The sequence below is a fragment of the Gallinula chloropus genome (genome assembly GCF_964237585.1).
Source record: "Gallinula chloropus genome assembly, contig: HAP1_SCAFFOLD_761, whole genome shotgun sequence".
Taxonomy (NCBI): Eukaryota; Metazoa; Chordata; class Aves; order Gruiformes; family Rallidae; genus Gallinula; species Gallinula chloropus.
The window spans coordinates 1-14,237 of record NW_028168781.1 but is presented as its reverse complement, the minus strand read 5'-3'; the positions used below and the strand labels follow the sequence as shown (position 1 = coordinate 14,237).

Sequence of the window (14,237 nt, the reverse complement as noted above, 5' to 3'; positions counted from 1 at the left end):
TGGTGAGGGGGCACCCGCAAACTGGGGGGGGCACCCCCAAACCTGGGAGGGGGCCCTAAACCTGGGGAGGGGTCCCTAAACCCAGGGAGGGACCCCCAAACCCGGGGGGACACCCCCAAACCCGAGGGGGGGCATGGGAGGGGGGGGACCCCAAAAATTGGGAGGGCACCCCCAAACCTTGGGGGGACCCCCAAACCCGGGGGGGCACCCCCAAACCTGGGAGGGGTCCCTAAACCTAGGGAGGGACCCCCAAACCCGGGGGGACACCCCCAAACCCAAGTTGGGCAGGGGCCAGGGGGGGGACCCCAAAAATTGGGAGGGCACCCCCAAACCTTGGGGGGTACCCCCAAACCCGGGGGGGCACCCCCAAACCTGGGAGGGGGCCCTAAACCCAGGGAGGGACCCACAAACCCGGGGGGACACCCCTAAACCCGAGGGGGGGCATGGGAGGGGGGGGACCCCAAAATTGGGAGGGCACCCCCAAACCCAGGGGGACACCCCCAAACCCGGGAGGGCACCTCTGAACTTGGGGGGGAACCCCCAAACCCGGGGGACACCCCTAAAACTGGAGAGGGACCCCCAAACCCAGGGGACACCCCCAAACCTGTGGGGGACCTCTGAACCTGGGGTGGGACCCCCAAACCCAGGGAGGGACCCCTAAACCCGGGGGACACCTCTGAACCTGGGGAGGGACCCCCAAACCCGGGGAACACCCCCAAAACTGGAGGGGGACCCCCAAAACTGGGGAGGGACCCCTGAACCTGGGGAGGGACCCCCAAACCCGGAGAGGGACCCTTGAACCTGGGTGGGACCCCTGAACTTGGGAGGGGACCCCTAAACCTGGGGAGGGACCCCTAAACCCGGGAGGGGGGCATGGGACGGGGGGGACACCCCCGAAACTGGGGAGGGACCCCCAAACCCAGGGAGGGACCCCTAAACCCGGGGGGACACCCCCAAACCTGGGGGGGGGTGTCGGTGCCTCGGCTGCGCCTCCCCCGGCATCTGGCCCCACGGCACCAGCCTCATGAACTACCTGCGCATGGTGAGGGGACACCCCCAAACCTTGGGGGGGGCACCCCCAAACCTGGGAGGGGGCCCTAAACCTGGGGAGGGACCCCCAAACCCAGGGAGGGACCCCCAAACCCGGGGGGACATCCCCAAACCCGAGGGGGGGCATGGGAGGGGGGACACCCCCAAAATTGGGGGGGACACCCCCAAACCTTGGGGGGTACCCCCAAACCCGGGGGGACACCCCCAAACCTGGGAGGGGTCCCTAAACCTGGGGAGGGATCCACAATCCCAGGGAGGGACCCCCAAACCCGGGGGGGGGGCATGGGAGGGGTGGGACCCCAAAAATTGGGAGGGCACCCCCAAACCTTGGGGGGTACCCCAAACCCGGGGGGGGCACCCCCAAACCTGGGAGGGGTCCCTAAACCTAGGGAGGGACCCCCAAACCCGGGGGGACACCCCCAAACCCAAGGGGGGCAGGGGCCAGGGGGGGGACCCCCAAAATTGGGAGGGCACCCCCAAACCTTGGGGGGACCCCCAAACCCGGGGGGGCACCCCCAAACCTGGGAGGGGGCCCTAAACCTGGGGAGGGACCCCCAAACCCGGGGGGACACCCCCAAACCCGAGGGGGGGCATGGGAGGGGGGAGACCCCAAAAATTGGGAGGGCACCCCCAAACCTTGGGGGGACCCCCAAACTGAGGGGGGCACCCCCAAACCTGGGAGGGGGCCCTAAACCCAGGGAGGGACCCCCAATCCCAAGGGGGGACCCCCAAACCCGGGGTGGGGCATGGGAGGGGGGGGACCCCCGAAATTGGGAGGGCACCCCCAAAATTTGGGGGTACCCCCAAACCCGGGGGGGCACCCCCAAACCCGGGAGGGGTCCCTAAACCTGGGGAGGGACCCACAAACCCGGGGGACATCCCCAAACCCAAGGGGGGGCATGGGAGGGGGGGGACCCCCAAAAATTGGGGGGGGGACCCAAAACCTTGGGGGGACCCCAAAACCCGGGGGGGCACCCCCAAACCTCGGAGGGGTCCCTAAACTTGGGGAGGGACCCCCAAACCCAGGGAGGGACCCCCAAACCCGGGGGGACACCCCCAAACCCGGGGGGGGGGGCATGGGAGGGGTGGGACCCCAAAATTGGGAGGGCACCCCCAAACCCAGGGGGACACCCCCAAACCCGGGAGGGCACCTCTGAACTTGGGGGGAACCCCCAAACCCGGGGGACACCCCTAAAACTGGAGAGGGACCCCCAAACCCAGGGGACACCCCCAAACCTGGGGGACACCTCTGAACCCAGGGAGGGGACCCCCAAACCCAGGGAGGGACCCCTAAACCCGGGGGACACCTCTGAACCTGGGGAGGGACCCCCAAACCCGGGGAACACCCCTAAAACTGGAGAGGGACCCCCACAACTGGGGAGGGACCCCTGAACCTGGGGAGGGATCCCCAAACCCGGAGAGGGACCCTTGAACTTGGTTGGGACCCCTGAACTTGGGAGGGGACCCCTAAACCCGGGGAGGGACCCCTAAACCCGGGAGGGGGGCATGGGACGGGGGAGACACCCCCAAAACTGGGGAGGGACCCCCAAACCCAGGGAGGGACCCCTAAACCCGGGGGGACACCCCCAAACCTGGGGGGGGGGGTCGGTGCCTGGGCTGCGCCTCCCCCGGCATCTGGCCCCACGGCACCAGCCTCATGAACTACCTGCGCATGGTGAGGGGGCACCCGCAAACTGGGGGGGGCACCCCCAAACCTGGGAGGGGGCCCTAAACCTGGGGAGGGACCCCCAATCCTAGGGAGGGACCCCCAAACCCGGGGGGGGGCATGGGAGGGGGGGGAACCCCGAAATTGGGAGGGCACCCCCAAAATTTGGGGGTACCCCCAAACCCGGGGGGGGCACCCCCAAACCTGGGAGGGGTCCCTAAACCTGGGGAGGGACCCCCAAACCCAGGGAGGGACCCCCAAACCCGGGGGGACACCCCCAAACCCGGGGGGGGGGGCATGGGAGGGGGGGGACCCTCAAAATTGGGGGGGACCCCCCCAAACCTTGGGGGGACCCCAAAACCCATGAGAGCACCTCTGAACTTGGGGGGGAACCCCCAAACCCGGGGGACACCCCTAAAACTGGAGAGGGACCCCCAAACCCAGGGGACACCCCCAAACCTGGAGGGGACCTCTGAACCTGGGGAGGGACCCCCAAACCCAGGGAGGGACCCCTAAACCCGGGGGACACCTCTGAACCTGGGGGGGAACCCCCAAACCCGGGGGACACCTCTGAACCTGGGGAGGGATCCCCAAACCCAGGGAGGGACCCCCAAACCCGGGGGACACCTCTGAACCTGGGGAGGGACCCCCAAACCCAGGGAGGGACCCCTGAACCTGGGGGGGACCCCTGAACTTGGGAGGGGACCCCTAACCCAGGGAGGGACCCCCAAACCCAGGGGGGACCCCCAAACCTGGGGGGGGACCCCTGAACCTGGGTAGGGACCCCCAAACCCGGGGGGGGACCCCCAAACCTGGGGGGACCCCTAAACCTGGGGGGGGACCCCCAAACCCGGGGAGGGACCCCTGAACCTGGAGGGGACCCCTGAACCCGGGGAGGGACCCCCAAACCCAGGGGGGACCCCCAAACCTGGGGGGACCCCTAAACCTGGGGAGGGACCCCCATACCCAGGGCGGGACCCCCAAACTTGTGGGGGCCACAGGCTGGGGGGGATCCCTGAACCTGGGGGGGACCCAAACCTGGGGGAGACCTCTGAACCTGGGGGGTTCCCACAAACCCCAGGGGACACCCCCAAACCCGGGGAGGGACCCCTGAACCCGGGGGGGGACCCCCAAACCTGGGGGGGCCCCTAAACCTGGGGAGGGACCCCCAAACCTGGGGAGGGACCCCCAAACCCGGGGGGGGACCCCTAAACTCGTGGGGGGCACAAGCCGGGGGGGAATCCCTGAACCCGGGGGGGGGGGGCATGGGTGGGGAGGGGACCCCCAAAACCAGGGGGACACCCCCAAACCCGGGGAGGGACCCCTGAACCCCCAAACCCTGTGCCCCCCCAGGTGGAGTACGACGGGCTGACGGGGCGGGTGGAGTTCAACAGCAAAGGGCAGCGCACCAACTACACCCTGCACGTGCTGGAGAAGGGGCGCGACGGGCACCGCCAGGTGAGCCCCACGGCGGCCCCACGGCTGCCCCACGGCTGCCCCACAGCTGCCCCACAACCGCCCCACAGCTGCCCCATGGATGCCCCATGGATGCCCCATGGATGCCCCACAACCACCCCATGGTCACCCAACAGCTGCCCCATGGATGCCCTATGGATGCCCTATGGGTGCCCCACATCTGCCCCACAACCACCCAACAGCTGCCCCATAGATGCCCCATGGATGCCCCATGGATGCCCTATGGGTGCTCCATGGACGCGCCATGGATGCCCCATGGATGCCCTATGGGTGCCCTATGGGTGCCCCACATCTGCCCTACAACCACCCAACAGCTGCCCCATAGATGCCCCATGGATGCCCTATGGGTGCTCTATGGCTGCCCCATGGATGCCCTATGGGTGCCCTATGGGTGCCCCACATCTGCCCCACAACCACCCAACAGCTGCCCCATAGATGCCCCATGGATACCCCATGGATGCCCCATGGATGCCCCATGGATGCCCTATGGATGCCCTATGGATGCTGTATGGGTGGCCCACGGCTGCCCCACATCTGCCTCAGAACCACCCTACAGTCACCCCACAGCTGCCCTATGGATGCCCTATGGGTGCCCCACAACCACCCCACAGCTGCCCCATGGATGCCCTATGGGTGCCCCATAGATGCCCCATGGGTGCCCTTTGTGTGCCCCACATCTGCCCCATAACTACCCCACAGTCACCGCACAGCTGCCCCACGGCTGCCCTATGGATGCCCTATGGGTGCTCCATGGATGCCCCACATCTGCCCCACAGCCACCCCACAACCACCCCACAGCTGCCCCATGGATACCCCATAGATGCCCCATGGATGCCCTATGGGTGCCCTATGGGTGCCCCACATCTGCCCCACAGCCACCCCACAACCACCCCACAGCTGCCCTATGGATGCCCCATAGATGCCCCATGGCCGCCCCATGGATGCCCTATGGGTGCCCTATGGCTGCCCCATGGATGCCCCATGGGTGCCCTATGGGTGCCCCACAACCACCCCACAACCACCCCACAGTCACCCCACGGCTGCCCCACATCTGCCCCATAGTCTGCCCCACACCTGCCCCACAGCTTCCCCATAGTCTGCCCCACAGCTGCCCCACAACCACCCCACACCTGCCCCATGGCTACCCCACAGCTGCCCCATAGTCTGCCCCACATCTGCCCCACAACCACCCCACAGCTGCCCCATGGCTACCCCATGGCTGCCGCACAGCTTCCCCATAGCCTGCCCCACGGCTGCCCCACATCTGCCCCACAACCACCCCACAGCTGCCCCATGGCTACCCCACAGCTCCCCCACAGCTTCCCCATAGTCTGCCCCACATCTGCCCCACAGCTTCCCCATAGTCTGCCCCCCGCTGTGCCCCCCAACCCCCGGCCCCAGTGCCCCCCAGCCCACCCCCCCGTGCCCCCCAGGTGGGCGTGTGGTACTCCAACCGGACGCTGGCCATGAACGCCACCACCTTGGCCCTCAACGCCTCCGACAGCCTGGCCAACAAGACCCTCATCATCACCACCATCCTGGTGAGGAGGGGGGCGTGGGGGACCCCCCACCCCGGTTGGGGTCCCACTGGGGGGGGTCTCTGTTGGGGTCTTCACTGCTCTTGGGGGTCGCTCCTTGGGATGTTGGGTTCCCCTTGGGTTCCTCTTGGGGGGGTCTCCCCTTGGGTTCCCCTTGGGTTCCTCTTGGGGGGTCTTCATTGGGGGGAGGGGGTCTTTATTGGGGTCTCCGTGGGGTGGGATCTCCTTCTGGGGGGCCCCTGAGGTTTTTGTGGGGGTCTGCATTGGGGGGGGGGTCTTCACTGGGGGGGTTGTCGCCATTGGCATCTCCTGGGGGTCTCCATGGGACGTCTCCCTTGGGTTCCTCTTGGGTTCCCATTGGGGGGGGGTCCCTATTAGGGTCTCCATTGGGTTCCCATTGGGGGGGTCTCCATTGGGTTCCCATTGGGGGAGGGTCCCCACTAGGGTGTCCATTGGGTTCCCATTGCAGGGGGTCTCCATTGGGGTCTCCATTGGGTTCCCATTGGGGGAGGGTCCCCATTAGGGTGTCCACTGGGTTCCCATTGGGGGAGGGTCTCCATTAGGGTGTCCATTGGGTTCCCATTTAGGGGTGTCTCCATTGGGTTCCCATTGGGGGAGGGTCCCCATTAGGGTCTTCATTGGGTTCCCATTGGGGGAGGGTCCTCATTAGGGTGTCCATTGGGTTCCCATTGGGGGGGTCCCCATTAGAGTCTCCATTTGGTTCCCATTGGGGGGGGGTCTCCATTGGGGTCTCCATTGGGTTCCTCTTGTGTTCCCACTGGGGGGGGTCTACATCGGGGTCCCCATTGGGGTCTCCATTGGGTTCCTATTGGGGGGGTCTCCATTGAGGTCTCTGTTGGGTTCCCATTGGGGGGTCTCCATTAGGGTCTCCGTTGGGTTCCTCTTGGGTTCCCATTGGGGGGTCTCCATTGGGGTCTCCATTGGCTTCCCATTGGGGGGTCTCCATTGGGGTCCCCATTAGGGTCCCCATTGGGTTCCCATTGGGTTCCCATTGGGGGGTTCTCCATCAGGGTCTCCATTGGGGTCTCAATTGGGTTCCCATTGGGGGGTCTCCATCGGGGTCTCCATCAGGGTCCCCATTGGGGTCTCAATTGGGTTCCCATTGGGGGGTCTCCATTGGGGTCTCCATCGGGGTCTCCATTGGTTTCCCATTGGGGGGTCTCCATCGGGGTCCCCATTAGGGTCCCCATTGGGGTCTCCATTGGGTTCCCACTGGGGGGGTCTCCATCGGGGTCTCCATTAGGGTCTCCATTGGGTTCCCACTGGGGGGGTCTCCATCGGGGTCTCCATTGGGTTCCCATTGGGGGTTCTCCATCGGGGTCCCCATTAGGGTCCCCATTGGGGTCTCCATTGGGTTCCCATTGGGGGGGTCTCCATCGGGGTCCCCATTAGGATCCCCATTGGGGTCTCCATTGGGTTCCCATTGGTGGCTTCTCCATCAGTGTCCCCATTGGATTCCCATTGTGTGGGGGGTCTCCATTGTGCTCCCCCCCTTCATCCCACCCCCATTGACTCCCCCTTCCATCCCCACCCTACCACCCCCCTCCCCATTCCCCCCCCCCCGAACCCACCCCAACCCACCCCAAACCACCCCAAACCACCCCGAACCACCCCAAACCACCTTCCCCTCCCCCTTACCCTAGGAGAACCCTTACGTAATGAGGGTGGGGGGCGCGGGGGACCCCGAACGCTACGAGGGCTTCTGCGTGGACATGCTGCAGGAGCTGGCCGGGCTCCTCAAGTTCCGTTTCCACATCAAACTGGTGGAGGACGGGCTGTACGGAGCCCCCGAACCCAACGGCTCCTGGACCGGCATGGTGGGCGAGCTCATCAACCGGGTACGCCCCTGGGGTGGGGGTGGTGGTGGGGAGGAAAGGGGTTTTGGGGTGGGGGGGGGGTGGTCTCTCAACTTTGGGTGGCTTTTAGGGTGGGGGAACCCCCCTCACAATGGGGCTTAGGTGGCCAAAGGGTGATGTTGGGTGGTGGGGTTGGGGAAACTGAGGCACCTAAAGCTTTGCCCTTTGCGTGTCATCCCCCACCCTCCCCAAAACTGGGGGGGTGGTCCTTCCTCCTCTTCCTCCTCCTCCTCCCCAATTTCTACCCCCACCCTCCTCTTCCTCCTCCTCCTCCTCCTCCTCCTCACCCTAGAAAGCCGACCTGGCCGTCGCCGCCTTCACCATCACCGCGGAGAGGGAGAAGGTCATCGACTTCTCCAAGCCCTTCATGACCTTGGGTATCAGCATCCTCTACAGGGTCCACATGGTACGAGAGCTTGGAGGGGCCAGAAGAAGGGATTTGGGTTGAGGAAGGGGGGTGCCCAGTGCCAATAGGGTGGGGGGTCTCACGCCGTGTCCCCGCAGGGCCGCAAGCCGGGGTATTTCTCCTTCCTAGACCCCTTCTCACCCGCCGTCTGGCTCTTCATGCTCCTGGCTTACCTGGCTGTCAGCTGTGTCCTCTTCTTGGCTGCACGGTGAGGGAGGGGTTGGGGTGGGGGGGGGTGTTGGGGGGGTGGGCACCCCCCAAAATATGTCCCACAACCACTGACAGGGCCCCCAGAAATAAGGGGGGGGGGGGGGAAAGGGGGGTTGGGGAGATGGTGCTTGTGGTGTCACCGGTGGGTTCTGGGGAGAGGTGGGGTTGTGTGGGCACCTGGTAGGGTTAAGGGGTGGGGTTTGGGGGTGTGGAGAGGTCTTGGGGGGTCACTGATGGGTCCTGGGGGGTCATTGATGGGGTTTGGGGGTGTGGAGAGGTCTTGGGGGGTCACTGATGAGTCCTGGGGTGTCATTGATGGGGTTTGGGGGTTGGAGAGGTCTTGGGGGGTCATTGATGGGGTTTGGGGGGTGTGGAGAGGTCTTGAGGGGTCACTGATGGGTCCTGGGGTGTCATTGATGGGGTTTGGGGGTGTGGAGAGGTCCTGGGGGGGTCACTGATGGGTCCTGGGGGGTCACTGATGGGGTTTGGTGGTGGTGGGGTCTCCATGGGTGGGGTGGTGGGGTCTCTATGGGGGTGGGTGTGGGGTCTGCATGGGGGTGGGTTCTCCATGGGGATGGGGTCTTCATGAGGGGGGGTGGGGTCTCCATGGTGGTGGTTTCTCCATGGGGCTGGTGGTGGGGTCTCCATGGGGTTGGGGTCTCTATGGGGGTGGAGGTGGGTTCTCCATGGGGGTGGTGGGGTCTCCATGGGATCTCCATGGGGGTGGGTTCTCCATGGGGGTGGTGGTGTCTCCATGGGGTTGGGGTCTCCATGGGTGGGGTGGTGGGGTCTCCATGGGGGTGGTTGTGGGGTCTCCATGGGGGTGGGTTCTCCATGGTGGTGGGATCTCCATGGGGTCTCCATGGGGTTGGGGTCTCTATGGGGGTGTTGGTGGGTTCTCCATGGGGGTGGTGGTGTCTCCATGGGGTTGGGGTCTCCATGGGTGGGGTGGTGGGGTCTCCATGGGGGTGGTTGTGGGGTCTCCATGGGGGTGGGTTCTCCATGGTGGTGGGATCTCCATGGGGTCTCCATGGGGTTGGGGTCTCTATGGGGGTGTTGGTGGGTTCTCCATGGGGGTGGTGGTGTCTCCATGGGGTTGGGGTCTCCATGGGTGGGGTGGTGGGGTCTCCATGGGATCTCCATGGGGGTGGGTTCTCCATGGGGGTGGTGGTGTCTCCATGGGGTTGGGGTCTCTATGGGGGTGGAGATGGGTTCTCCATGGGGGGGTTGTGGGGCTCCTGATGATGTCACACGTGTGTGTCCCCCCCCTGCCCACCCCAGGCTGAGCCCCTACGAGTGGTACAACCCCCACCCCTGCCTGCGGGAGCGTCACAACCTGCTGGAGAACCAGTACACGCTGGGCAACAGCCTGTGGTTCCCAGTGGGGGGCTTCATGCAGCAGGGCTCCGAGATCATGCCCCGCGCCCTCTCCACCCGCTGCGTCAGCGGCGTCTGGTGAGACCCTGGGGAGGGGGCACCGTGGGGCTGGGGGGGGCACCGTGGGGCTGGGGGGGTCACTATGGACCTGGGGGGGTCACTAGGGGTGTCACCGTGGACCTGGGGGGGTCACCATGGACCTGGGGGGGTCACTATGGACCTGGGGGGGTCACTAGGGGTGTCACCATGGACCTGGGGGGGGTCACTATGGACCTGGGGGGACCCCTATGGACCTGGGGAGGGGGCACCGTGGGGCTGGGGGGGTCACCATGGACCTGGGGAGGGGTCACCATGGACCTGGGGAGGGGTCACCGTGGGGCTGGGGGGTCACCGTGGACCTAGGGGGGCCCCTATGGACCTGGGGGGGTCACTAGGGGTGTCACCATGGACCTGAGGGGGTCACTGTGGAGCTGGGGGGGTCACTATGGACCTGGGGGGGTCACTGAGGGGGGTCACCATGGACCTGGGGTTCTTCACTATGGACCTGGGGAGGGGTCACCATGGAGCTGGGGAGGTGTCACTATGGACCTCGGGGGGTCACTGTGGAGCTAGGGGGGCCCCTATGGACCTGGGGGGGCCACTGTGGGAGTCATCATGGACCTGGGGGGGTCACCATGGACCTGGGGGGGCCACTATAGACCTGGGGAGTGGGTCACCATGGACCTGGGGGGGGTCACCATGGACCTGGGGGGTCACTGAGGGGTGTCACCATGGACCTGGGGTTCTTCACTATGGACCTGGGGGGTCACCATGGATCTGGGGGGGCCCCTATGGACCTGGGGGGTCACCATTGACCTGGGGAGGGGTCACTATGGACCTGGGGGGGTCACTGAGGGGGGTCACCATGGACCTGGGCGGGTCACTATGGACCTGTAGGGGTCACTGAGGGGGGGTCACCATGGACCTGGGGAGGTCACCGTGGACCTGGGGGTCTTCACTATGGACCTGAGGGGGTCACTGGGGGTGTCAACCATGGATCTGTGGGGGTCACTATGGACCTGGTGAGTGGGTCACCATGAACCTGGGGGGTCCCCTGTGGACCTGGGGGGGTCACTGAGGGGGGTCACCATGGACCTGGGGGGGCCACTATAGACCTGGGGGGGGCACTGTGGGGGTCATCATGGACCTGGGGGGGTCACCATGGACCTGGGGGGCCCCTATGGACCTGGTGAGTGGGTCACCATGGAGCTGGAGGGGTCACTATGGACCTGGAGGGCTCTCTGTGGGGGGTCACCATGGACCTGGGGGGGGGCCACAGACACCGGGACCCCCCGGTTGATGGCTCCCGGGGGCTGTTGGTGTAGGTGGGCCTTCACCCTCATCATCATCTCGTCCTACACGGCCAACCTGGCGGCCTTCCTGACGGTGCAGCGCATGGAGGTGCCCATCGAGTCGGCCGACGACCTGGCCGACCAGACCAACATCGAGTACGGCACCATCCACGCCGGCTCCACCATGACCTTCTTCCAGGTGAGGGTCCTGCGGTGGGGAGGGGGTGGGGGGGGTGATGGGGTGGGGGGGAGGTGGTGGCCTCTGGAAATCATGGCCCTGTAGCTGATGGTCCCCAACGGACCCAACACAACTCAACACAACTCAACCCAACTCAACCCAACCAAACTCAACCCAACTCAACTCAACGCAACTCAACCCAACTCAACACAACCCAACCCAACTCAACCCCACCCAACTCAACACAACTCAACCCAACCTTGATCAACCCAACTCAACCCAACTCAACCCAACCCACCTCAACCCAACTCAACCCAACCCAACCCAACTCAACCCCACCCAACTCAACACAACTCAACCCAACCTTGATCAACCCAACTCAACTCAACACAACCAAACCCAACTCAACTCAACCCAACCCAACTCAACTCAACCCCACCGCACCCAACCCAACCTTGATCAACCCAACCCAACCCAACTCAACACAACTCAACCCAACCTTGATCAACCCAACTCAACCCAACCCAACCCAACTCAACCAAACCCAACCCAACTCAACTCAACCCAACCCAACTCAACCCAACCCCACCCCACCCAACCCAACCTTGATCAACCCAACCTTGATCAACCCAACCCCACCCCATCCAACCCAACCTTGATCAACCCAACTCAACACAACCCAACTCAACCCAACTCAACTCAACCCAACCCCACCCCACCCCACCCAACCCAACCTTGATCAACCCAACTCAACCCAATGCAACTCAACCCAACCCAACTCAACCCAACTCTTCCAACCCAACTCAACTCAACCCAACCCAACCCAACTCAACCCAACTCAACCCAACCCAACTCAACTCAACCCAACTCAACCCAACTCAACTCAACCCAACTCAACCCAACTCAACACAACCCAACTCAACCCAACTCAACTCAACCCAACCCAACCCAACTCAACCCAACGCTTCCAACCCCAACCCAACTCAACCCAACCAAACTCAACCCAACCCAACCCAACTCAACCCAACTCAACCCAACTCAACCCAATGCAACTCAACCCAACCCAACCCCACCCAACCCAACCCAACTCTTCCAACTCCAACCCAACCCAACCCAACTCAACCCAACTCAACCCAACCCACCTCAACCCAACCCAATCCAACCCAACCCAACCCAACTCTTCCAACTCAACCCAACACAACCCAACCCTACTCAACCCACCCAACCCAACTCTTCCCCACCCAACTCAACCCAACCCAACTCAACGCAAGCCAACCAAACTCAACTCAAACCCACCCAACCCAACTCAACCCAACTCAACCCAACCCCACCCCAACCCAACTCTTTCAACCCAACTCAACTCAACCCAAGCCAACACAACTCTTCCAACCCAACTCAACCCAACCCAACCCAACCCAACCCAACTCAACCCAACCCTGATCAACCCAACCCAACTCTTCCAACTCAACCCAACACAACCCAACCCTACTCAACCCACCCAACCCAACTCTTCCCCACCCAACTCAACCCAAGCCAGTCAAACTCAACTCAAACCCACCCAACCCAACCCAATTCAACCCAAATCAACTCAACCCAACCCAACCCAACTCAACCATACCCAACCCAACTCAACCATACCCAACCCAACTCAATCCAACCCCACCCAACTCAACCCAACCCCACCCAATCCAACTCTTCCAACTCAACCCAACTCAACCCAGCTCTGCCCAACCCAACTCTTCCAACTCAACCCAACCCAACTCAACTCAACCCAACTCAACCCAACCTGGGTCAACCCCTCCCATCTCAACAAACCCAACCCAGGTCAACTTGGCTCAACCCAACACACCCCCAACCCACCCCCAGCGCATCCCACCCCACCCCACCTCCACGCAGGCCAACCGGACTCAGTTTCCCCCCTGCTGCCAGCCCCCCCCCCCCCAAGCCCATCTATCCCCCCCCACCTGCCCCAGAACTCGCGGTACCAGACCTACCAGCGGATGTGGAACTACATGCAGTCGAAGCAGCCCAGCGTCTTCGTCAAGAGCACGGAGGAAGCATCGCCCGCGTCCTCAACTCAAGTACGCCTTCCTGCTGGAGTCCACCATGAACGAGTACCACCGGCGGCACAACTGCAACCTCACCCAGATCGGGGGGCTGCTGGACACCAAGGGCTACGGCATTGGCATGCCCCTAGGTACTGGGGGGGTGTGGGGGGGGGTGGGAGGTTGGACCCCCATGGGGGAGGTGGTGGGAGCTCCATCTCTTGTGTCCCCATCAAATATAGAGGTGGGGGGTGTGGGCGTGGGGTTGGTGGGGAGGTTGGACACCCTGTGGGGGAGGTGGTGGGACCCCCATCTCTCATGTCCCCCCACCCCTAATCAGGGAGGGGGTTGAGGTCAGACACCCCATGGGGGAACTGTTGGGACCCCCATCTCTCATATGTGTGTCCCCCCCCAATCAAGGAGGGGGAAGGTGGGGCTGGTGATGAGGTTGGACCCCCATGGGGGAGCTGGTGGGACCCCCATGGGGGAGCTGGTGGGACCCCCATGTCTCATGTCCCCCCACCCCCAAATCCACAGGGGTGGTGAGGTCAGACACCCCATGAGGGAACTGGTGGGACCCCCATCTCTCATGTCCCCCACCCCTAATGCAGGGGGGAAAGGTGGGGCTGGTGATGAGGTCGGACACCCTGTGGGGGATCTTGTGGGACCCCCATGTCTCATGTCCCCCCACCCCCAAATCCACAGGGGTGGCGAGGTCAAACACCCCATGAGTGAACTGTTGGGACCCCCATCTCTCATGTCCCCCCCCCCAAAATCCAGGCTCCCCCTTCCGGGATGAGATCACCTTGGCCATCCTCCAGCTGCAGGAGAACAACCGCCTGGAGATCCTCAAGCGCAAGTGGTGGGAGGGGGGCCACTGCCCCAAGGAGGAAGACCACCGAGCCAAAGGTGAGTGGTTGGTTGGGTGGGTGGGTGGGGGCTTCAAAAGACCCCCCCCCACCTCAACCTTGATCCCCCTCCCCAAGGCTTGGGCATGGAGAACATTGGTGGCATCTTCGTGGTGCTGGTATGTGGCCTCATCGTCGCCGTCTTCGTGGCCGTCATGGAGTTCGTCTGGTCCAC

At 64.3% G+C, this 14,237-nt stretch overlaps 1 protein-coding gene across 1 annotated transcript; it reads left to right on the top strand.

The window, feature by feature from the left end:
* Positions 1-970: 970 nt before the first annotated feature.
* On the top strand, positions 971-14,231 carry LOC311204181 (glutamate receptor ionotropic, kainate 5-like; the record flags this gene model as incomplete). The annotated part of the gene is given in 13 exon segments (XM_084280642.1): positions 971-1,042; positions 4,070-4,174; positions 5,626-5,733; positions 7,395-7,589; positions 7,900-8,013; positions 8,112-8,221; positions 9,505-9,678; positions 10,965-11,130; positions 13,083-13,164; positions 13,167-13,186; positions 13,192-13,306; positions 13,935-14,063; positions 14,141-14,231. Coding segments are annotated over 13 exon segments (1,481 nt in total), but the record flags the coding sequence as incomplete, so codon positions are not given.
* Between the last annotated feature and the right edge of the window lie 6 nt (positions 14,232-14,237).